This window comes from Berghia stephanieae, chromosome 9, assembly GCF_034508935.2.
Source record: "Berghia stephanieae isolate SIO BIC M18660-M18661 chromosome 9, UCSD_Bste_1.3, whole genome shotgun sequence".
Taxonomy (NCBI): domain Eukaryota; kingdom Metazoa; phylum Mollusca; class Gastropoda; order Nudibranchia; family Aeolidiidae; genus Berghia; species Berghia stephanieae.
In genome coordinates, this window is record NC_088368.1 from 23,760,328 (window position 1) to 23,785,511 (window position 25,184).

At 35.6% G+C, this 25,184-nt stretch overlaps 1 protein-coding gene across 2 annotated transcripts in view; it reads right to left on the reverse strand.

The window, feature by feature from the left end:
* LOC144979899 (hemicentin-1-like) overlaps positions 1 to 25,184 on the reverse strand; it is a 166,146-nt gene that overhangs the window by 43,057 nt on the left and 97,905 nt on the right. For both annotated transcript variants that reach the window (XM_078927161.1, XM_078927160.1), the window contains exons 19-41: positions 24,517 to 24,676; positions 23,554 to 23,681; positions 22,637 to 22,909; positions 21,801 to 22,079; positions 20,675 to 20,956; positions 16,318 to 16,614; positions 15,556 to 15,843; positions 14,792 to 14,943; positions 14,004 to 14,133; positions 12,741 to 12,852; positions 11,860 to 12,032; positions 10,678 to 10,959; positions 9,811 to 10,095; positions 9,311 to 9,458; positions 8,664 to 8,794; positions 7,856 to 8,006; positions 5,312 to 5,436; positions 4,633 to 4,757; positions 4,038 to 4,194; positions 3,162 to 3,316; positions 2,382 to 2,511; positions 1,825 to 1,991; positions 1,027 to 1,144 (exon numbers count right to left, since the gene is read on the reverse strand). In XM_078927161.1, coding sequence (XP_078783287.1) covers positions 1,027 to 1,144; positions 1,825 to 1,991; positions 2,382 to 2,511; positions 3,162 to 3,316; positions 4,038 to 4,194; positions 4,633 to 4,757; positions 5,312 to 5,436; positions 7,856 to 8,006; positions 8,664 to 8,794; positions 9,311 to 9,458; positions 9,811 to 10,095; positions 10,678 to 10,959; positions 11,860 to 12,032; positions 12,741 to 12,852; positions 14,004 to 14,133; positions 14,792 to 14,943; positions 15,556 to 15,843; positions 16,318 to 16,614; positions 20,675 to 20,956; positions 21,801 to 22,079; positions 22,637 to 22,909; positions 23,554 to 23,681; positions 24,517 to 24,676 — 4,248 coding nt within the window. The remainder of the gene's footprint in view (positions 1 to 1,026; positions 1,145 to 1,824; positions 1,992 to 2,381; positions 2,512 to 3,161; positions 3,317 to 4,037; positions 4,195 to 4,632; positions 4,758 to 5,311; positions 5,437 to 7,855; positions 8,007 to 8,663; positions 8,795 to 9,310; positions 9,459 to 9,810; positions 10,096 to 10,677; positions 10,960 to 11,859; positions 12,033 to 12,740; positions 12,853 to 14,003; positions 14,134 to 14,791; positions 14,944 to 15,555; positions 15,844 to 16,317; positions 16,615 to 20,674; positions 20,957 to 21,800; positions 22,080 to 22,636; positions 22,910 to 23,553; positions 23,682 to 24,516; positions 24,677 to 25,184) is intronic.

Consider the following 25,184-nt stretch of genomic DNA (forward strand, 5'->3'; position numbering starts at 1 on the left):
CGAAGGTACCGAGTTCGATCACCCGCCACTGCCTATATGAGCAAGTCACCTCGCCTTAGCTCACTTTGCGCGCTTCTCTGAGGCTGACGCCCGGGTTATTCCAGTCTTCCCTTGGAATAGGCCCTAAAGACAAATTTCCCCATGGGGATGAATAAAGGGAATAACATTTTTTTATTGCTTTTGTTATTTATAGTTGGGAATCACATTTCAAACTTAGTCATTAAAATCATAATGCAATACCTGCAAAAATAGGTAACAATGCATTTTATATAGCCATGAAGCCAAATAAGACGAATATTATCACCATGTCTACATTTTTACATGAAGTACACCATTTTTCATCTTAAGAAAATTGCAACTGGTCAATTAAACAACCTGGCAAATCTTACCTTGAAAAAAAAAACGTAATCAAACAACTGATGTATCTTTTAAATTTGGAACTTATAAAAATTGTATTTGAATCTTATCACATCAGTTGAACTGTAATTAAAACTTAACCCTAGTCCTGACAGGAAAAGAACGTTTTCCAGATATCACAGTTTGGATGCCATTCTTTTGCTTTTGATAAGTGGTTGCTTCCTTCTTTGTCGCCACTCAAAAAGGACTGAATGGATTATTACTAAGGCTTCAATTCAGCCAATATTCAATAACTATTTTCACCCGAGGTTTTTTTAATCTTTTAATTATATTTTTGTTTAATTTTCAAGAGAATATTTTTTGTGGGGGGGGGGGGGGGGGGGTTCTTTCATTATTTCTTCTCCTCCAAACTCTCTATCCCTCTCTCTCTCTCTCTATCTCTATCTCTCTCTCTCTCTCTCTCTCTCTCTCTTTCTCTCTCTCTCTCTCTCAAAAATATTCATCGTTAAAACAGATAGGTTATTATGAAATTCACATGCATACATCAAAGTTAAAATGAAAATCAATATCCACCTAGCTGTACTTCTTAACACAATATCATTTCATTAAAAAATCATTAAATACTCAGCAAATGTCTGCATACCAATGAAAATAGAACATCTAACCTACCAACAATAGACACTCTAAACTGAAGTCTGTCTTCTCCTGCAGGATTCCTGGCTTTACATGAATATTCACCAAAATCTAGAAGCTGGGCTGACAGAATCACCAACTGTCTACCATTGTTCTGTAACAAATAAAGATGAAAATACCTCTTTTAGGATTGTAAGTGCATTTCTAGTAAAGTGGTCTTTTTCAGACATCGGGCCAATAGATTCAGAAACAGTCCTGGTTTCAGCAAGTAGCGTTCTATCCAAAGGGTAGCAAGCAGTTGCAACGGTGCGTTTCATGTTAAGAGATACTGGGATACTTTCTGGCTCTATCGGCTTTATGGCACTGACGGAGTACTTAATGACTTGAAACAGAAAGATACGTTACTTGCTACTATCTAACTAAGATCTTTGTCTATAGCAGAGTGCTTATATAGTGCAAGATCTAATGCCAGGTCAAGAAACAGAATCACAACAAGAAGGAAAGAGAGGTCAGAAAATATTCCAGTATAAGATGGAACCAAATAATTGAGCTATAATATTTTTAAACTATTCAAAGTAAATTGTTATTTGCATTGTCTCTTAACCTTTACATGAAGCTCTGCTCTAGGTTCTATCTATTCTAACAATACAATCTCTTCAATAATAATTTTTATCATTTTTAAGAGGATATTTGAAATAAACATATTCTAAAATTATTCCCAATATACTGCCACTTACATGGTTATGGACATTAAATGGTAGATGACCAAATTAACATCATTTTTTATTATTTTATTAGTTGTATGAACATCTAGGTCCATGGTATGAAATCTACCTGAATTCTGATGTTAGGCATTCCATATGATGGAATAGGAGAATTCTTCCTCATCCATATGATCTCTGGGGTGGGTGAGCCTTCAGCTGGACATTCCAAAATTGCCTGTTTGTCCAAAATCACTGGGATTTCTACACGACGGCCTGATCCATTTATTCTCGCAGGTTCTAGAATGTGTAGACAAAGAAAACAAAATTATAGACTGATAACTAGATATAGAGACTAGCCCTTTTCTTTTGTAAATATTATCCAAAAAAGAAAAAGACAACAAAAACGTAGGAAGATAAGGAGAACAACTTTACCAAGAATGAAAACCAATATGGGCTATTAGCTTATTAGTGTGGTGGTATGGTGTTATCTAAATATGAAAATTTATCTCTTGACATGAGGATGATAAAAATGAATCTTTGTCTAGGAATCTTATCAACAGATCAGATCTATCATACGCCGTTTTGTGAGTCTGAGACCCTACCATTAAAACAGCAGACACACATTATCAATAGACTGCAGGAATATTTGCTATTTCATGTTCATTAATAAATGGAAAACATTCTTACCCCAGACCTCAAGATCAAAATATTTCTCAGCAAAACCTGCTTGATTCTCAGCATGGCATGCATAGCGTGCCTGATCTTCTGCTTGGCTGTTGGTAATTTGAAGGATTTGGCCTTTGTCTAGGATTTGGACCTGTTAGATAATAAAATGACCTCACAGTGATTCTAACTTATTAATACCAAATGAAGTTTAAAAAAATACATCTAGGCATCTAGGTTGTCAAACAATAACTATTACTCTGTCCAATGTTTACAATCATCTTCAGTATTTTAAAACCATTAAATATCTGTTGAAATAAAAATAAGATATTTTGACTTTGATTTAAATTCTCAATCGTTGGTGCTTCGTTAATTCCCATGGGAAGTGAATTCTAGATGCGAGGGGTGAAATCTAAAAAATGATTTTCCACTGGAAATTTTATAAGTAAAATAAAATTTGGTTCCATTAGTTTGTTTGAGTAAAAAGTGGGTTGTAAATTTTAGAAAAAAAACACAGTTTAAGACAATCTTTAAGATAGATAGGGACACTGTGATTTAAACTTATATTCTTCATTACTGCATTTGAAAAATCCATTCTCTCTGTCGCATGTAGCCAATGTAATTCAAACAATATTGGGATCAATTGGGTATTATGTCGACATGAATTTGTTGAGAACATTGAGCCAAAATTCGGAAGGATCAGAACTGGGATGTATACTTTTTTTTAAACTTTAAGAAACAATCCTTTCTTTCCTTGATGGAATCATTCATTTTGAGTCATATTATTGTAAATCTATAACTAGCCTTCGACTCATTGTCCACTTCCAAAATGACGGCTCCATCTTTCAACCACAGGATGGATGGTTCAGGTGTTCCGCTGACAGTACACCTCATAGAGATAGCTTGTTCCATGACAACGTGTAGCTTGTCAGGTGTTGGATTTCCAATTATAGGTGGTACTGAAGGTAGAAATTAATAATGTTATGTTGGGAATGGAAGTTTAAATTGCTTGAACTTTATGTATTTTTTTAATCATAATGTAAACTGTACATGAACTTCTGTATGCAAAATATCCACCGAATGTGCTAAAATCACTTTACGAGAAAACCCAAGCCAAAAGCAACAATAAACATGTAGGACATAACATAACGCCAGTTAGGCGATATTACGATTTTTTTCGGACAGAGACAACGCTGTTAATGGCCAGGTACTCATTTTGCACCTGGGTACGGTGAGAGAATGTGAGTAAAGAGCCTTTTTCAAGGACTCAACTATGCTCCGAGCGAGGCTCGAACCCAGGAGATTCCGATCCGAAAGCGAATGTCATACCACTAGACCACATAGCCGCACTGATAGTTTCAATTAATTTCAGGATTTTCATTTTTTTAAATTTCAATAAAGATTATATATTACGGAGAGTTGATTTTTAAAGTAAGACAAACAAATTAAACAAAATAAAAATATTGCATAAAAACGAATAAAACAAACCTCTACAGAGACATGTTCAATAACGCACAACATAATTATTACAAGTATTTTATAACAACATCAGACAACAATTTAGAGGCAATGAAAAGTAATACAGCTTAAAACGGATTTAATTAATTGGACAATATGGGAAATTATAAAATAATCAATTTATTTAATAATAAATCAACTTCCAAATCCTGTTAAACTTACCAAAAACATCCAGTTGGAATTTGACCTCATCCCAGCCAGCGTCGTTGGAAGCTGTACATGTGTAATTGGCTGCATGGGTAAGTTGAGCATTGTTAATTTCTAGTGTCTGCGAGTCATCCAGCAAGCGGTAAGATTTATATGGAAGTTCAAGACGATACTGGAGAGGAAAAATATTTGGCAAAAAAATCATTGCTAAATAACTATCATCATTGAAAACCAATTTATAATTTGCTTTCCAACTCGTAACACTCCTGGATAATATAAGAACCATGCTCTATGAAATATTAAAAGCTCTACTATTCATAGATTTTTTATGGAAGAGATAATATATACTTATTTATTGTAAAACTTGCAACTAATCTTATTTCTAGTTCCACAATTTGAACAATAAAAAGTTTTGCCACATGATCTAAAGTATGACATAGCTATTCTTTTTCAACCACAGCACACTATAGTTTAAAAAAAATTAGTCCTTTTGCACAGCATAATGAGATAATGTCACTTGTCAATTCCCAGATGGTATCCACGTAAAATTTTAAGTGAGTATACTGCTCAATGGGCCTCAAAACAGGGTCTCCAATAGTTACAAACGTACCCCATTCTTGGTCCAGACAATGTCAGGTTCTGGTTCTCCTGTGGCAGGACAGTGAATGACCACAGACTTATTCTGCACAACATCTAGTACTGTTTGTAAGCCATCACGGTCAATGGATGGTGGGACTGGAATACAAGCGTAATATACAAATTAGCTATCAACAATCTTCAAGACTCTTTAAAAGTGTTTCCTTAACTTATATGTTTTTCCTTAACTTATATACCAGTATTTTCTCAATGACATTTTCCATCCTATGCAAGAGGCAACATCTTCATTTTCTGATTTTTCAGAGATGAGATTAAATGAGACACAAAACCTTTAAACTGTAAACATATAATATCAAAATTTTAAAAAAAGTCTCCATTATCATCTAAAACAATGTTCCACAAACCAAATTACTTTGCCAACATGCAATAGTACCTTGAATTTTATTTAAGACTATTTTAGAATTCATCACAAAATGTTAGTAGTTTTTCAAATAGCATCAAACGTCTTTTGAAGAGAGTTCATCATCATTACCATCATCATAACATTGATGTTTGTTTTCACTACTTCAATTTTCTTCCAATAGGTAAGTAAGATATTCAACTGAAAATTAATATAAGAGCATATGACATGCTTTTGGCCTTTAAGATATCTGAAGATGATTATTTAAAACAAATGACGATGATAAACTTACTTAGGACAGCGACATTAAAATTCCTCTCTAGCTGTCCAGCCTCATTAGAGGCAACACATGTGTAGAATCCACTGTTTGCCAGTTGGATGTTTTTGACTTGCAGAATACGGTTGTTGTCTCGCAGTCTGGAGTGAAGTAGACTTAGATAATTATCATCATTATGAGAGAAATAAAGGTAGGATAAAATTAAACACTCATAAATACCCTTGAACATATTAATTGGTTATTTGTTGGCTAATGTTTTGGCTGTTATTGTATTTTGTATTTTTTTAGTCCAATATTTACTTCTGTAGCTATACTATATAATGTAAAGAGTTAACGTAGCAAGATGATTTATAAAGTTAGAAATTAGCTACTAATTTCTCATTATGTTTATTTCACAGCAATCATCTACATATTATATTATATTACAGTTTTGTAACCACTCGGATGCTAATTTAATGTTTCAACTCCTCGAATTGGTATAAAACGGGAGGAACAACAATGTAAACGACGTGTGTTGTTTGTATATATTGCATTTGTCCAAGACTTTATATGTGGATAGTGATGAGCAGGGATGTCACCCAGTTATCATAAACACGCGTGAACATCAATGTGACGTGTCACAATTTTTATTTGAATGTGAAAAATTCATCAGCTCGAACAAATATTTATTTTATATTGAAGAACAAATGGATTGACAAATTCTTTGTGGAGGAAAACCAGTGCTTAACAAGAAAAGAGAAGTCAAAGAGGAAATGGCATTGGAGTGTCCACATCCTCAGAAAGGAGCCAGCAAGTGAAATCAGACATGGGTTTAAATTGGAACACTCAAAGCAGAAGGAAGGCCAGGAGACCAAAAGAGACTTGGAGAAGGTTGGTGGACAGAGGTTTGAGAGAGGGAGGACTCTGTCATGGTCTCACCTGATGAAGATGGCCCAGAATCGAGTGCTCTGGATGAGCATAGTTGCAGCCATGTGTCCCAAAAGGGACAACCACGATTTAACAAATTCTAATAGTTGTATTACTTTCCTATATTCTGCGTAATGTAAATGTTGTTGCTCGAAGCTCGAAGAAATAAATAACAATGTGAAATTGAATAAAATCTTCAATTTAATATACGAAAACAGATGGACGTTTCGGATTTCCCCTTTATCAACAAAACAGGATGAATGAAACACTACAGACGAATGAGATAATGTGGTAGTGGCGTTGTTAAGATGTTATTCATTATCTTATTCGTCTGTAGTGTTTGATTCATCCTGTTTTGTTGATAAAGGGGAAACCCGAAACGTCCATTTTATCTGTTTTCGTATATTAAATTGAAGCTTACATTCAATTTCACATTGTTATTTATATCATATATTCTGGAAATGCCAAGATTTCCTGCTAAGTCAAAAAGTGGCAACCCTGGGAGATATTGATTCTTCAAGAGAAAGTAAGACCCACAGAGGCATCATATGATAGACCCTGGCATTTTATATTTGACCCATGCAAGCCATCCATCTGATATTGACAAGACAATATCAGATAACATATTTTCAATACTTTTTGACTATGTAGAGTTAGATAACTCATCATCATCATATCTTGTCGCGCCAGTGAGTCAGCCAGTCCCGGGCAGTCTGGTTGCATTCCCTCAGGTCAGCATTGGTGCAGTGAGGTCCCAGCGAGCATTCGGACAGGATGTGGTCCATGGTCTGTCTGGGGTGACCGCATGGGCATTCAGTGCCCGGTGAGATTTTCCATTTAAAGAGGTTGGTGGCGGTGTTTCCCACCTTTGCTCTAGCTCTGTTCAGCGCCACCCATTCTTTTCTCTTGAGGTCTGTGCCTGCTGGGAGCTTTTCTGTTGGGGGCTGGAGGGCATCGTTTGCTGTCTTGTCCCATTCTACCCATTTGTCCAGGCGGAAGAATGCTGAGTGGTCTGGGTGAAGGCTCTCTACTGTGAGGAAGCTTTTTCTTGATTTGAGCCTGCTTTTGGGGCAATTGTGGTCATGAAGGGGGTGTCTCTGGTCCATTTCCTGTTTGTATTTTTGTATTTGGGCATGAGCTTCCCTCCGGATGTGTGGTGGGGCTATTCCTGCTGCACGGTAGACCAGTGGTAATGGTGTTGCTCTCAGCTGGCCCGTTATGATCCGGCAGGCGTTGTTGAGCTCGGGGTCTAGCTTGGAGGCATGGCATGATCGGGCCCATACAGCTGAGCAGTACTCCGCAGTTGAGTAGCTGAGGGCCAATGCTGTGGCGGGAGCAAGTAGCAAACGTTCACGTCGTGCTCCTGTAATCCTTCTCTGAAGGAGACTGATTGCTACACTACGCGACCAGAGAACTGGATGGAATCACAACTGAGATGATTCAACACTTTGGCCCGAGAACCCTATCCTGGCTATTGGACCTCTTCAATGTATGCGCAAGGACAAACAGGCTGCCAAGTGCATGGAGGAAAGCAAGAGTAGTCGCCCTACTGAAACCGGGGAAAGATCCAAAATCCAAGAAAAGCTATCGCCCGATTTTCCCTCCTGTGCATCGCATACAAGCTATTTGAGCGAATGGTTAGATAACTATTACCTTTCATCGTTTGAAGCCACAGGCTCCCCTTTGATGAACCATTCAATAGAAGGAGGTGGAATTCCGGCCACAGGACATTCCAACATAACATCTCTACCGGTGTTTACTTTTCTGTTGTAGACCACATTGGATTCATCGATAGAAGGTGGGACTTGAGAGAAAAAAGTCAATTTGAAATATGATCTAAATGGCGTTTTTGTTTCATAATTGTACAATGAGAAAGCTATGTTTGAAAAATGTAAATGTAATGATTTTACTTTGGTAGTCAAATTTGAAAAACAAAAACAAAAAACAAAAGAAAAAAACAACAACAAAAACAACAAAACAACAAAACAAACAAAAAAGAAAAAAAACAAACCCTTCATATATAAATTACATATAATTGGAACCTCTGCATTCCGGGCCATTGTGTTTATACCAATTCATAAATAAAAAGAAAGTTATTTTCCACTCGAAAAAAAAAAAAACTCCATGAAACTGATCTTTAAATTAACTTTTTAAACATTAATACAACGTTGTAATACTTACAAACACTCTAAATCATAATAATCTTTTACAAGTAGCTAAACAACATCAAAGTCAGATTGAGGCAAGCTCGTTTATTCCCTATCGTTATCAAAGATTGCATTTTTAAAAAAAACCTCTATTGTAATGAGAAATAGTACAATAATAGAATCAAATAGAGTGATGGGTTACCATCTTGTCAAGGACTAGGAGGACTACACGACTCATGAGAGGGCTGCAGTAGACTTGTCTACTGGTGATAGGACCAAAACTAAAACTGCACACATGAAAGTGAGAGACATACCCAGAACAACAAGGTTATAGTCAGCTTTGTTGTCTCCTGCCTCGTTGGACACCTCACAAGTGTAAAGAGCTGCGTCTTGCTCATTTGTCTCCTTAATCTCAAGCTGGCGACCTCCATTTAAGACTTGGACTCTGAAAAGTGTTTGATTTAAACCATTTTCAACACAAAATGCTCAACTCGCTCAATTCTAGAGATTTTTGGTACTTTTCAAAATTGGAAAAAAATGTTTTAAAAATGAGCATGTACATAGATAGTTTTATTCAACTATCATTAACATGTAAAAATTAAAAACATTCGTTTTGATACTACGCCTATAATTTTTCTCAGAAAAATGTAATAAATAGGCATGGGGTCAAAGTAACCCCGTGTATATTACGGATGTAGTCGGTGTTAGGGTTGAGTGAGGTAAGCAAGAAAGCACTTGTTCCAAAACCTGTTCAAAATGTATAGCTTTGAATTGTGCATATCCTTCAAAATTGTAGTCTTTAGATAAAAATTACAACAACTTGACGGGATTTGAATCCATAACCTCTTATACCCTACACAAGTTATGTAAATTCTACACCATCATCTAGCTTTTTAACCTTTACTACAGTCATATTTATTTACATCTTAATGATCACTTCAAATATTGTGATATTTTTTACCTTGCATCAAACCTGACAGGTATCCCAGCTTTAAGCCAGGTTATTTTGGGAAGGGGAACACCAGACACAGGACAATCTATGGTGGCAGTGTGTCCTTTGATGACTCTTGGTTGGGGATTCCCAGACGAATGATCAATCACTGGGGGTACTAGATAAAATACAGGAGTGGGATGAGACTGTTGCTTGCAATTATATGATAAATAATAAAAGAATCATAACACACATATAACTTTTGAGCATTTCAAACTAAAACAAATAACAAAAACAAATATTATGCCTACAATAGGTCATTAGGGATAAAATATGTTTTATTTTCGAGAAAATTTTCTTTAATTTACAAAATAAATGTTAACATTGAAAAGTAGATAACATTAACTTTTGTAATAAAAAATAATGCTTTACTTTTTAAGAACAATTATTTACATTCTCTTTATGTTTGCTGAAGAAGGATTTTAGCTCAAAATATTTGCTTTTTTGGCATCTAAACTATTGTCACTCACCCCACACCTCCAATTCGTATTTTTGCTCTGTTTCTCCAGCCTCATTAGCAGCAATGCAGACGTAAGTTCCTGCATCAACTGCCTTAACAGGGGATATAATCAGTCTAGTTCCATCCCCATCAAGAGTGATGTGGCGTAATACTTCCAGTTCCAACGGGAAACCGTTCATAAACCACATGATGGAGGGAGGAGGGGTACCAGTGGCTGGGCATACCAGAACGGCTGTGTCATTTTCTACAACTTTTGGGTTGGTAACAATATCTTCAGTGGGTATACGAGGTCGAACTGGGAAAATCACAAATATTTAAGATTGTGTCAATTTATTTTATTAAATTGAGTTAACTTAACAGTTAGGTACTCATTACACAGTGGAATATGGGAAGAGAATGTAAGTTAAGTCTTTTTCAAAGTCTCAATTTTGCACTGCTCAAGCTGGATTCGAATCTTGGATCTATCACAAGACCACCAAGCCACAAACACACATTAAAAATCAGTTGTAAACAATGTCTTTTGGTTTTAAAACTCACTTGATTGATTGATGTGTAACAATGTTTTGAACAGCACAGAGAATTAAATAAAATTTTGAGCCCTTATTTGAAAATTTATTTAGCAAGAGAGATTGATAAAAAACAAACAAGCTGCATTCTGACATTGTCACAAGCAAAAGGGTATTAAAGAGTAAAATATGTAACAAACACAACCGAATTTTAAAAAAAAATTCAAAATGACTGGTCTAATTTCAGAAATATTTATCCCAAAAAAAAAAAAAAAATGGGGTGGGGGGGGGTATTAGAGTGATATAAATTAGATCGTTTTGTTTTTAGCATTGGCAAATTTCTCACATGCATTAATAGTAGAAGCTTTTACCTTGTACTTCAAGTTTGAAGTTCAGACTGTCCTCTCCAGCATCATTCTCAGCCAAACAAGTGTACTGTGCAGTATCTGTTAATTTGGCACCAGTAATGACTAGCTCTGAACCGTCTCCTCTTGTTTCAATATGGCCTAGCTGGTATACAATAGGCTGACTGTCCTTGAGCCAGGATATGATTGGGTGGGGAGTCCCCGTAACGACACATGATATTGTTACAGTACTGTTGAGTAACACTTTGGATTGGTGCTTGATGCCCTGTCGGTCAATTCGTGGAGGGACTGTAAAAGAACATTTGTAAATTAAAAATAAAATAAATACAATCATATCTTCAAAGGTTGGTTCGTTTGTGTTTCTTTATCTTATTTTTCTTAAAAGCAAAGTTTGTGAGATCTATGAAGCCGATTTTCAAGCTTTCTGTTGTTTCAAGTACAGGACTTATATTTCACAATACCTCGGACCAATGAGCCCCTGTCAAACCAGCAGTGATTGGGTAGTTAGTTTTTTAGAACTAGTGGCAAGTATCCTGGTGTAGAGAAGTCTCCCATCCAAAGGACATCAAGAAATTGCTAATGCTCGCCGGATCCATAATGACATAACTTTTCTTGCAATGTTTAAGAATGTCTAAATGTGAGGTTCAATTTGAATGGAATTTTATTCTTTTAATATATATATATATATATATATATATATATATATATATAATATATATATATATATATATATATATATATATATATATATATATATATATATATGATAACTAAAAACCTTAACCGCAAAATAGGATCAAATAATATGCTTACTACATTCATCTGAGTGTAAACCGACATGTAAATAACCCAGCAAGTCCATTATTTTTGTAGACCCATTGGTCAACCAGCACTGTTTGTTCACTTTGGTTTAATTACAATTTAACAAAGAGACTTTGTAATTGACGAATACAGCTTCTTTCAGGGAGCAGTAAACAACTGTTACTATCCATTAAATGAGTAAAGTACAGTTCATAGGACTGTTAAATTGTTTAATGTCAAAAATTTCTTTCACTAATGTTCAAGTGATCAAAGAGTGTTTCAAGCACAATAAAACTCTCAAAAGGTTATCTGACTGTTATCTATTTTGCATCTTATTAACCAGATGATCTACGACTTGCAAAGGGGGAAACTTGTATGAAAGCTTACCCAGTACATTCAGATCAAAGTTGATTTCATCATTACCAGCCCTGTTGCTAGCAGTACAAGTATATCGTCCTCTGTCCTTGACTTGGGTGGGGTAAATGCGTAGCTGTCTCCCTCCGCCAAGGATTTCATACCTTTGATGTACAGAGGCATCCAGTAATACTCCATTACGGTACCTAGAACAAAAAATACATATTCAGTTTAGTTTACTTTTACATCTCACTTTTCAAATTAAAAATATAAATAAATGAAAATGAGCTTTTATATAGCGCAATATCCACTAAACGTGCTCTAAGCGCTTTACAAGGGGTCCCTGGCCAACAGCAACATTTAACATGTAGGACGGGACATGACGCATGTTAGGCGATATTAACATTTTTTTTTGGACAGAGACAACGCTGTTAATGGCCAGGTACTCATTTTACACCTGAGCACGTTGAGAGAATGTGAGTAAAGAGCATTCTCCAAGGACTCAACTATGCGCCGAGAGAGGCTCGAACCCAGGACCTTCCTACCCGAAAGTGAGTGTCATACCACAAGACCACATAGCCACACGATATTTAAAGGTCAAAAGCATTTAGATGGTGAGATAAATTCTTTTCCCTCCGAATTGCATAGCAAAAGCTGAACTCTTAGCGCCAAAAATTGTCAGTAGTTATATTCAGATAACAAAGGGTGGGAGTTTGTCAACATGTGCTAAATTAGGGAGCAGGCACTGGTGTAAGATAATAATCTGAAATATTGTATTATGTAACAGTACCAGACAAAGAAAAAAAGAAAAATATAGAAGAAAAAAAACCCATTCCAAAAAATCAGCATGCGGGCTGAAATTTTGGGATATTTTTTTCTTGTATTTCTTAATCTAAAAAGAATTCAAATGTTACCAAATAATTTCTGGTGGTGGGTTTCCTGTCACCGGGCAATTCATGACAGCTGTTGTGTTGACAATAACTTCTGGTTCTTGGTCTAATTCTTTGCGGTTAATCACAGCACGCACTAGAGACAATTTGAAAAAGTTATTATATAAAAAGTGTATGAATAGAAATATTAAATCCCCCCCAAAAAATAATCAAATATATTATCTTTACCGTCTTTAAAAAAGTCAATTAGTGTTTACCTGAATCTATACAATACATAAATTAAACCCAATGAAGACCTAATGAACAAAGTATGAAAATATAGATTTGCTAGATTTTTTAATTCAACCGGGCAAGCATTTTAATGTGTCAAATCATTACAAAAAGGTTTTATGTTAGGGTAATCCCAACGGTGATGGCTGATGACAAAAGACAAAGAGGGAGATCCAAAGAAACCATGGCGGAGTTCCATGGACAAAGAGCTTAAAGAGGCTGGCCTCACCTGAAATAGCACATTCAGTGTCCATGAAACCGACAGATAGAATGGGAAGTCCTATATTGATGCTTTATGGTTCCCATGGATCAATGAGGATTAAGTGAGTAAGAATCCAATGCCAGTGAATTTTAAGTTAAACTGTTCGAATAATGAAATATTCCTCTCTTTCTTTTTCTATTTTTGCATTGTATAGAACTATTTTCATTATCGTCAATTAAGAAAAGAAACAAAAAAAACAAAACAATAAAAACAGTTCCTAATTTGACTAAAATTATATTTCTTCTTTTCAATGACCCCAATATAATACCATTTGCTAGTTTTTCATTATTATTATCTCCATATATTTAACGTTTATTATTACACCCATATCTTTTTTGTCTATCATTTCCTTTGTGATGCTAGTATGCATTAGAAATCTATAAATGAGAAATCATGAGTCATCAATAGGAAGAGAGTGGCTAGTTGCGTAACATTTATTTAATAGTTGACATTTTCAATTCAATTCTGTTGTCTTTCCCTCATGATTCTCAAATTGAACAAATTCATTGTTTTACAAATGGTTTTGGACGAGAAGAGGTGTAATAATAAGATCAATCACGTTTGTTAGGTTTTAATTTAAGATCTTTACTTGACAAGCTTATGAAAATCTTAAATTGAAACTTGTGTTTAAAACCTAACAAACGTGATTTAATCCTACAGTCCAATAAAATATTGCTCATCAATATGCAAACAATAAGGATATATTTGAAAAACAAATTATCATTATTATTCTGGAATAAAATATATAAACAAACCTAAAATTTTGATATCAAATGTCTTTTCTGATTCTCCAGCCACATTTTCAGCACGACAATAGTATCTTCCTGCATCACTGACATTGGCACCTCTAATCTCTAGAGTCCAGTTGTTGTCCAGCAATAATAACTAAATGGAAAAATAAATGAATCACTTTTTAAAAATTGAATGCAGATATTGGTAATTACAGCTTGTATTTATATCATTCTGAATCTGAATCTGAATGTTACTCGAATTCGACTCAATTCTGAGTAGTATTTGTATTTGAGGGTCGAGAGAGTTGGTGGCTTTGGCAGCCATTTTTGGTGTTTAGGTTGAAGTGGTTTGATAATCTTCGCTTGAAGGTGTCTAATTCTGTTGTGTTCACACGTGATTTTAGAGAAGAGCGTTTAAGAAAAGAAAAAAAAATCTTATGTCGCAATATTCTCTAAATTATCAATTAATTGACAGTGAATACTAATTATATAATTGATAAATTTTATCTAGGCATAAAAGCTACACAGAGCATTTAAAGGTTTTTAGAACCTATTAGCTCTTAAACGATAAGATATACGAAGTGCAATACCACAAGACCACATAGCTACACTAATAAATAATTTCAAATTTCACAATTCCACTTTTAACTACTATTCAAAGGAACGGATCTGAATGAATTTATATTGTTTAATTCAAATCTGTTCTACATTTGAAATTTCATACACTTCAAGTAACCAGTGTTACGTCATTATGACGCTTGGGTAACCCTCTGAAATCAGTAATTTTAATATTATTAGTATTTACTACTTACCCGAGAAGTGTTGACTTTGACAGGAATCTCCTTATTAAACCAAGTAATCGTGGGCCTTGGTACACCAGATGCAGGACATCTTAAGAAGACAGAGTTACCCTCCACCACTTCCCTGTCCTCTGTCACTCCAGGATCTTCCACTGAAGGGGGTACTGGTTGATTGGAATAAAAAAAAGTGTAAGTGTCTATGTCCTTTTCTGGGAAAGGAAAGGAGAGGGCGCTTCTCTGTTTTAAAGTAAACCCCACAGAGACAATATTTACTAGCCTCTAATATTATCGAGAGAAATAAATGTTTTTGATCAGCCTCATGTGCAAATTACATTTGCAACCAACAAAATCAAACCAGTATTATGTCAGGGTGAAATTTATGCTGAATATTGAATGTAAAGTCAAAATAAGTAGAATTACAGAATTTAAACTTTTTACAATTAAAAAATGACAAGCATTCCTTTTAATAGCATATTAATCCTACTGCAATGTCATACTTTTGACTAAAATTTCACTTTTATTTGCGTCTTGTGAATTTCGTTGAGGCAATGGGTCGCATTTGCGATGCCGTTTGTCAAAGTGAGTAAATCAAACATGCATTAAAAAAAAGTTCTATGATTGAGGTCATGTATCAAGGCTGTCCTGTCTGTAACTCACTGTCAAAACAAAAGAAAGTTATATTTATTAAGGCACACTTTTCCACAAGGATACTCGGATTTTGTTTCCCCTAGGATTTAAAACAAATGACTGGCCTTACTCAAAAAGGTAATCCTTACCATATACAAATACTGAGAAATCTTTGGTAGTTTTTCCGGCAATATTCTCTCCAATGCAAACATATCTTCCTCTATCCGTAACTTTAGCACTGGCAATCTCTAACCTTCTACCTTCAGCGAGCAATCGGACATTTGGGTCGAGATTAGCTGAGAGGGGTTGTCCATCTTTGAACCATGATACCTGTGGTGGGGGTTTCCCTGTGATTGGGCAGCTGATATAAAGGGAACGCCCCTTCACCACTGACTGATTGGCTGGAGATTGGCCCGATTCTTCTATAGTCGGAGGAACTGCATTTGGAAAATAAAGGGATATAATTTTAAAGGACGGTCTTAATAACACAATAATTAATATTTAAAAAAATGATTATTATAAGTGGTATGGCGTATGAAAACAAGGTAATTCAGTGGCAACACAAGATTTTGTTTTGGATCTTCTCTGTTAGATTGCCTTGCATTTTGTTTGCTTTTTTTTCTCTTTTTGTGTATTTGTATTTGTTTATTGTTTTTTTTTCATTTGGGGAGGGGGGGGGGGGGGGAAACGGGGGATGGAGAGAGGGGCGGGGAATAATAAATGAATACATTTCAAAGAGAACGTCAAATGAAGTTTCAACGATATTTTCTTACGTCTCTGTCAATCTTCCGAGAAAATTGAAAGTCACTTTACATTAATTAGGAGAAAAAAAGGAAGAGAAAGAGTAAGATGGAGAAGATGAAGAAAAGGAGGGAGAGAAGGAGGTGATAATAAAAAAGTTACCAACTCACTCTGTACATCCAAATCAAAGTAATGCTCCACTTGCCCTGCGGCATTGATGGCCACACATCTGTACCTGGCCTCATCCCCTACATCAACTCCTAAGATTGTCAGAGTCCCACCACCCCTGCTGATGATCACCCGTGGAGATGGTGTCAATTTCTGGTTGTCCCTGAACCACGAGATGGTGGGTGGGGGATCTGTGTCTGGTGACACGGGACATGTCATGGTGATGTTTTTAGTGATGATGGCTTTAGGTCTTTCTCCTGGGGTTATGCCAACTTCAATACCAATTAGCTTTGGAGGAACTGTTATAAATAAATAAATAATTACAGTGTAAATTTTGTTTTCTCTTTGATGAATTATTTTACTGATTCATTCTCCTAATTACTTAATATTTATTGTCTAATTATAGAGAAACATTTTAATAACAAAAAAAAGTTATCTTTAAACCCCCCCCCCCCCCCCCAAAAAAAAAAAAAATCCCATTATTAATCGTCAGGAGAATACTTTCTTTAAGGGTCTACCTCGATACAAGACTGAGATAACCATGGCATCAGTAACTTTGCTGCACCGGAAAATAGAATAGAGGCTTAATTTCCTGCTCAAAAGAACCCCCATCCCCCCCACCCCCTCGACAAAAAACAAACAAAAAAAAACAACACCCCCCCCTCCCCCAAACAAATAAGAAAAATAAAAGATAAAACATGATGCCAACAGTGGGACTCAAACTTGAAACCTTCGAGCATTAGTGCAGTACATTCTCATATTTTTATCTTGCCTCTAAGGCACGTTTAAGAAAATCTTCTTCTTCTTCTAGGTTCCATGCCTGGTCCAGGCTTCGGATACTGCATGAATTATCTCTCTCCATTCCTCCCTGTCTCTTGCTTTTTCAAACAGCTCTTGGATTGTTAGGTTGGTGAAGCCCTTCAGTTGGTCTATGAGTGTTTTTCTTTGTCTCCCCCGGGCGCGTTTACCAGGTATTTTTCCACAACTTGCCAGGTATTCATTCTTATCTTTCCTTACTATGTGTCCGAAAAAGGATAGTTGTCGATCCACTATTAAGGGCATTAGTTTCCTTTGTTGGTATGTTTGTTTTAGCACTTCTTCGTTCGTTTTGTGTGCGGTATACGATATTCTCTGCATCCTTCTCAAGCACCACATTTCAAAAGCTTCAATGTTCTTTTGTGTTTCTGCATTTGTAGTTCAGCTTTCGCATCCGTAGAACAAGATTGGCCACACGTAGCACTTCAAGACTCGGAATCTAATCCCGAACGACATCTGTTTGTTTTTCAAAATGTTTCCCAGGTCCATGAAGGCCTGTTTGGCTTGAGTTATTCTTGCTCGTATGTCTCGGTTACATCTTCCATCTGTTGTCACTATTGAACCTAGGTATTTAAAACTTTCTACGTTGGTAAGCTGCTCGCCGTGAATCGTTATATTGCAGGTGTTGTTGTTTTCGGGGTTTTTCTGTATTACCATGCTATTCTGTTTTGGTGATATTCACTTCCATTCCCTTGGCTTCACTATCTACTACCACTTTGTCAACAATCTTTTGAAGTTGGATTTCTGATGTTGCAATGAGTACCGTATCGTCTGCGTATCTTATATTATTTATGTTGTGACCTCCTACTTTTATTCCCTCCATATTATTTATGCCCCTCATGATTGTTTCTTGGTATAGATTAAACAGATCTGGTGAGGCAACACACCCTTGACGGACTCCTTTCTTAATAGGAATGGAATTTCCTGTAGAGTTTCCGATTTTGATAGATGCCTGCTGGGTGTAGTATAATGTTTGCATGAGTCTGAGGTCTTTCTCATCAGCGCCAATGGAGTGCAGTTGTTTTAGTATTTCTTCGTGGCGTACTCTATCAAAAGCTTTTTTGTAGTCGACAAAACAGAGGTATAGTGGGGTCTGAACCTGTATAGCTCTTTCACTTAAAACACGGAGGAGGTATATTGCGTTCCTTGTCCCTCTGTCAGGTTGGAATCCATATTGTTCTTCTGCGATTTCGGGGTTAATCTTATTCCTTAGCCTGTTGATAATTATACGCAACAGTATTTTGTTGATGTGACTTATTAAACTTATAGTTCTAAAATTTTCGCATCTGACTGCACCTGCTTTCTTTGGTATTGCTATGAAAATAGAGTTACAGAGATCTTCTGGAATTTTCCCAGTATTGTATATATTGTTGAATAATATGTGAAGTTCATCAATTGCTAGATCTCCTAGGCTTTTTAATACCTCTACAGATATTTCATTCAGGGCCTGTTGCTTTACCATCCTTCATTCGTTCCATGGCATGTTCAATTTCACTTTTGGTGATGTTTGGTCCGCTTAATGGTTCTTTGAATTTCAGTGGTGGTTCATTTCTATTTGGATCATTGTACAGTTCGCCTATGTATTCTACCCATCGGCTTTCTATATGTTGTTCTTCAAATAGCAGTTCCCCTTGTTTGTTTTGGATACAACTTCCTGCTGCTTTGCTTTTCCTTTTCCCTGATAGTTCTTTTATTCTTTGGTGAGCTTGTTGGGGGTTGGGTTTGTATTCTCTTTCGATTTCGCAGCATTTCCAGTCTAGATAGTTCTCGTGTGCCTCGATGCATTTGGATTTAATGTGGTTGTTCAATGTTTGGTATTCTGCAGACCTTCTGTTGCATTTTCGTCTTTCTTCAAATAGGTTTAGAATTTCATTTGTCATCCATTCCTTTTTGCTGTTTGTTTGAGCTATTGGTAAATGCTTTTCTGTAGTTGCTTTGACACACTTTTGGAATATATCAAATTGTTTTTCACATTTTTCGTTATCAGGTTCACTTTGGCTTTGTATCATGAGTGCATTTTCAAATTCTTCTCTCATTTTTGTTTGTATGCCATTGTCTTTGCATAACCTGTAATCCCTCTTTATTCTACCAGCTGTTCTCTGAATAGCTTTAAACTTTATCTTTACTGTACAAACAACTGGGACATGGTCACTGTCTACATCGGCGCCTGGGTAGGTTTTGCAATTTAATATGCCATTTCTGAATCTTGATGATACTGCTATAAAGTCTATCTGGTTCTTGCTCTGTCCCCTGGTGATTGCCATGTCCAGGTTCTTCTTGGGTGTTGTTGAAACCAGGTGTTTGAAATCATTAATTTATTTGTTCTACAACAATCTGCCCAGATGTTTCCTCGTTCATTTCTGTCTCCGAGTCCATGTGGTCCGATTATGTCACCATCTCTGCCTCTGCCAATCTTAGCATTTAGGTCCCCCATTACCATAAGGACTTCTTGTGATTTACACATTCGTTTTGCTTTGTCTAGTGAATGGTAAAACTCTGTCATATCTGCATCTGTCGCCTCTTCTGTTGGTGCATAAACTTGAATAATATTGGTGTCAACTACAGGTCCTCTTAGCTTAACCAGCAAAACTCTGTCTGAGATTGCTACGTGCCCTTTGTAAAATTTGGTTGATTTTTGGTCTAAGATCATCCCTACTCCTTTTTGGAAAGAGGTTCCACCACTCCATATGATCTTATATGTCATGTTGTTTTCTTGTTTTGACATGGTTCCCTGCTCTTTCCATCTCATCTCTGCCAGGCCAAGAATATTTATTTGGAGCCGTTTCATTTCTTTTAGAATGTTGTTTAGTTTTCCTTTTTGGCACAGGTCCTGACATTCCATGTCCCAATTTTGGTTTTGTCACATTTGTTAAATTTATTTCGCCTAGTAACTGGCTGACGGTTCGGTGTGACCTGACGAACATCACGCTCCCAACCGAGCGAGGCAGCAGTCTTCCTGAAAACATGCTCCCCTTTACGCTGTCACCGTTTAACTTTTTGGACTTATTCATGCAGTTAACTCGGCAAAGTTACAAGAATGGTTTGCCATTGCCTATTCTTGTCGCCCTCTGCAGATGGCCAGCTTGACCTTTTACCGTTCGACACCACGAGGAGGTTGCAGTAGGGCTTGATGATGATCTATCTTTGCAGACTTGGCATCATCCATTTGTCGAACGTTTAAGAAAATACATGTAATCAAAAGTTAAACATTTGAACTGTAATTATAATACATTAATGATAAATATGAATATTTTAGACTTTGAGTAGATCTTTAAATTACTCATTCTTTGCAAGACCGAATTTATAAAGCAAAACATGATGATTAGTCTTAATAATCATATGTTTACTCAAGATTGTAAATTCATTGGTTAATAAAAAGTTTCAAAGTTAATCAAAGAAAATAAAAATCACGTTTACTTAGATTTTCCTATCACCTTGGCAAACTTTATCCATTCAACTACCTCAACCTTCTCATAGTTTTAAAAGTTTTGATTTTTTAAACTCTTTCAGAGCATTATCTATTTTTTTACGTTATCATATTACCTAAAACTTTCAATGTAAATCCTCTAGTAGCAATTCCAGCCACATTCTCAGCTATGCATTCATAATCTCCAGAATCTTCTGCTCTTGTGGAGGAAATCTCCAGTGAGCCATCTGAAAGTTGAGCCATTCCAAACTGTAACTGGTTAATGTCCAACAGCTCTCCATCTTTATGCCAGGAAACAACTGGAGTTGGTGAACCCTGAGCAGGACATGGAAGGATCACAGGATTCTTCTCAATGATTTCATTTAACTCTTTGTAAGTACCAGAGATTTCAGGAGCACCTAAAATTCAAACAGGATAAAAATATCATATTTATTAGTATAATCCTTTTTTTTTTTTCAAAACATCATAAGATAGAATATAACTGTGATAGAATTACGGTATTATGTCAAAGCTTAGGTCCATAAGAATTAATCGATAGGCAAGCAGCTTTTGACGATGAAAAAAAAATCGATATTCTTATTTAACAATCGGCTGTTAATACTCATTATTACACCTCTAATTAATTAAGAAGTTATATCATTCTTTATAACGAGCTGGGTGCGCAATAAATGTTTTTAAAATCTGCACATGTACGATTTGCATTTGGTTAAATAGAATTTGTCAAAGCAAACACCGCAATGAAAGTTCCAAAAAAAAATTCCAATACACAATGATACTGAGTTCAGATTAATAAAAATGGTCAAACTTCAACTTTTACTCAAACCTGACAGATAGCAAGAGGTATGAACAACAGTTTTATAAAAAGAATTTCTCTCAAATCAGTCAATCGGAGAAATAATCATTGTACAATTATATAATAAGGTAAAATGAATTTGCAAGATAGTAAGCTTTACATGGAGAGGGAGGATGTGCATTCAAGCAACACTGGCTTTCCTTAGTCAAGTTTAATGTTTTTGAGGAAAGGTCATTTTTTTAGATGGCCATATTGTTTAGAACAGTTAACTAAACTCTGAACACTTATTTTTTGTCCAGAAACTATACCTTAATAAACCATAAGATAAAACCTGAAAAAATCACTTTAAAAAGTAAAAATAACGTAATAGAAAATTGAAAATAGTAATTCTCCAATGATCAGAAGAGATGATAATGAAAAGTAAGAACTGTTAAAATCATGAAACACACCATGGACAATCAATTGCAGTTCCTTAGTTACAACTCCAGCAGGGTTGGTGGCTGAACACGAATAACGACCAGCATCTTTAATTGTCACTTTCTCTATTGTAAGAGAACCTCGATCAGATGTATAGTAGCCTCCGTCTGGGTCTCTGGTATCAAGGATAATACCATCCTTCCTCCATAGAATAGTGGGTGCTGGGTCACCCTTTGCCTCACACTCTAGTGTTGCTGTTTCACCATACAATACAGTTACATCTGCGGATCCCTCTTCTAAAGCAGGAGGAACTGAAAAAGAGACATGACAAATAATTTGAAATTTGTAACGAGTCGATGGAATACGATACTGAAGCACCAATTGACATTTTCTTCAAGGGCTTTTGTTTTGTTTCTTTTGACTTAATTCTTTGCTTTGTTTGTGTTTGTGTGCCTGCTTGCAAAAGGGGTGGAGAAGGGTGAGGAGATTGGTATAGATTAGTGCTCCCCCCCCCCCCCCCCTATCCTCAACCCCAGTTCCCTTTCCTACTCGTACACACAAACAGTTTTCAAAATTGTAGCTGGCCAGAAAAATATTGAAACCTAGCAATGGTCAATAATTTGCACGGTATGATGTTATGCTTGACAGCAAAGAAAAAAAATGTGCACTAGCTGCCTAAATACAAAAGAGCACAGACCTAGAGCCTTTTTGTAAACACACTATGCTCTTAACAGCAATTATAATGAATTTCTAAAATGCCACAATTACTTAGAACATTGGAATCTTTTAGATTAAACCTGGGTTGCTCTATTGAAAATGTATTCTAAATTATCGGCTCCAGTCCATATAGCACTGTCATCATACTTACTATAAACAATGAGAGTGACAATCTTATTTGCAGATCCAGCGATGTTAGAGGCCAGACATTCATAGATAGCCTTGTCATCTATCCTTGCTCTGGAGATGGACAGGCCGCCGTCTACTACTTGAACTCTGGACGAGTCCATAATGAGAGGAACAAAGTTCTTGGTCCAGGACACCGTGGGTTTTGGAGTACCCGACACTTCACATGGTAACACTATCGATTCATTTATGTTGATTTCAAAGGTTTCTTCGGAATCTCCATCAATTACAGGAAGGACTGGTAGAAAAAAAAAAATTGATTTATTATCAGATGAAAACTCATTCAACCAATGAAAAATTGACCTTTGTCCTGTACTTTTGGAGTTTCATTTCATTTGTGACACTATTTAGTCATGAAAGTGCTAGAATAATAGTATTTGAAATTATTTGTGACAGTTTTAGGCCATGAAACGGCTAGAATTACAGTTTTTGTGGTATTTGTGACACTATGAGTCAATAGAGTGATGAGATAGTAGTCATTTTAAGCTATTTGGATACTATTGAGTTATGATAGTGCTAGAAAAAAGAGTTTTTCATGGCGTTTGTGACACTATTAAGTTGTGAAAGGGCTAAAATAAAAGTTTTATTATGGATAAATGAGAAAGCTAAATAAGAAAAACCAGGATGGATGAATGATTTAGAGAATTGTATGAATGGATAAGCTGATGAATAATTGGACAGTTGGTTATATAGTTCATAAAGATAACCTACGGCAAGCCTTTGGAAGAAGAAAATTGAAGTGTAAGTTAAATCTATACATTATGGTAAATCGTGTGATGCTCATTTTTTATAGGTTGAGTTGAATTTTCATAATTAAACTACAAAAATGTGTTTAAAAAGAAACACTGTCTAATACTGATATCATTGTCCAGTTTACTTTACCTTCAACGAAAAGGTTCAGTTTTTTCTCCACCTCTCCAGCAATATTAGAGGCAACACAAACGTAACTGGCTGCGTCTTCAATGTCAGCACTGAAAATTTCTAGAGCACCATCACTACGGACAAAATACCTGAAATGTTAAAATATGTTTTGGTTTTCAAATCATTGAATATCTTTTTTTTAAAAAATGATCAGAGACACCCATGTATTCGACGTTCAATCAAACTTCTATAGCATGAAAAAAGGTATGATAGTGACGATTGGTCTTTCATAAACGATAATCCCAGATACCCAAATTATGCTTGATGAAAGATGGACCAGAGTAACGGCTGACATCAAACAGAGTTAAACAAGGGGTATTAGCTTCCGAGATAGATGCTCTGTTTATTGCGCATAAGAACTTAACAAACTGGCTTTAAAACTCTTTAAGTTGCATTTAAAATTACCACTCTTTTTAGATGACATTAAAATCTTAAATGTCTTCTCACCAAAAAATGTTTAACCCTCTCCTTACCAACTATAGGAAAATCCGTCACATTCGTTACGATACAACCAACATTTTTCTTATTCAAATTTCTCTTGTACATCATAAAAGTTAAAGAGCATGAACAGTGTGTTGTCGAGCATGTTTTACTACAGAAATTATTTATCGGAAGAACTTACTGCTATTGTGTTTGAGTGATAAAAAATATATTTTTGTGTTAATTGGGTGTGAAGTTTTGGGGAAAATCCTGAAAATGGCTGGTTATATAATAGCCAATCTTATGTTATCCAATAACATCTCAGCTTTAGAATAGATGATATTAACTGTGAGACTTATTCAACTAAATTAAAGTGTAATAGAGCAACAACAATAACAAAAAAAGAATAAAATTACACATCGTACGTTTCCTTATTCACAAATAATGGTCAACCTGACGAAATTTGATTTGCATAAATGGTGTCATTGAATATTTTGATAATACCTGATATCTGTGAGGGAAATTGGACTGCCATCTTTAAACCAGCTGTAAGTAGCTGGTGGATCTGATGAAACAGTACATGGCAAAAAGACACTACGTCCTTGAATCACTGTGAAGTTTGTCTGTCTATCAGCATCATCATCAGTCAGGAATCTTGGAGGAACTGTGTAGAAATATATATATCAAAATAAACTAGGTTTTATACTTTATTGCTACAATTTTGTTTCTGATCAACTAATTTGGAACCAAAATGAAGTCAAGCAGATGATAAAAACAAATCTAAATTCTAAACAACCAGAAATCAAATTTCCATTTGTTCCAGTCTCAGACTGCGATAGACTAGCATCATATTTAAAGGGTAACAAGCAATTGCTATTGTCCGTTTCACGTTATAGAAACCAGGATGAACTCTGGCTCCATGAGCCTATGGCTCTGAAGGACTCATACACTATCATCTTTCTCATCATAAAAGCACTTACTATTTAATCCAAGTAAAAACAAATTCAGCTCCATAATTCCAATTCGAATTGGTGAGTTTAATATTTACCTTATATTTATACAAATAAAAATATTTTTAAAAAAATAACATTGAAAGGGCTTTAAAATTACCCGACAATATATTATTGTATAACTGCATAAGAAATTGAATGAATAGAAAGAAAAGAGAGACC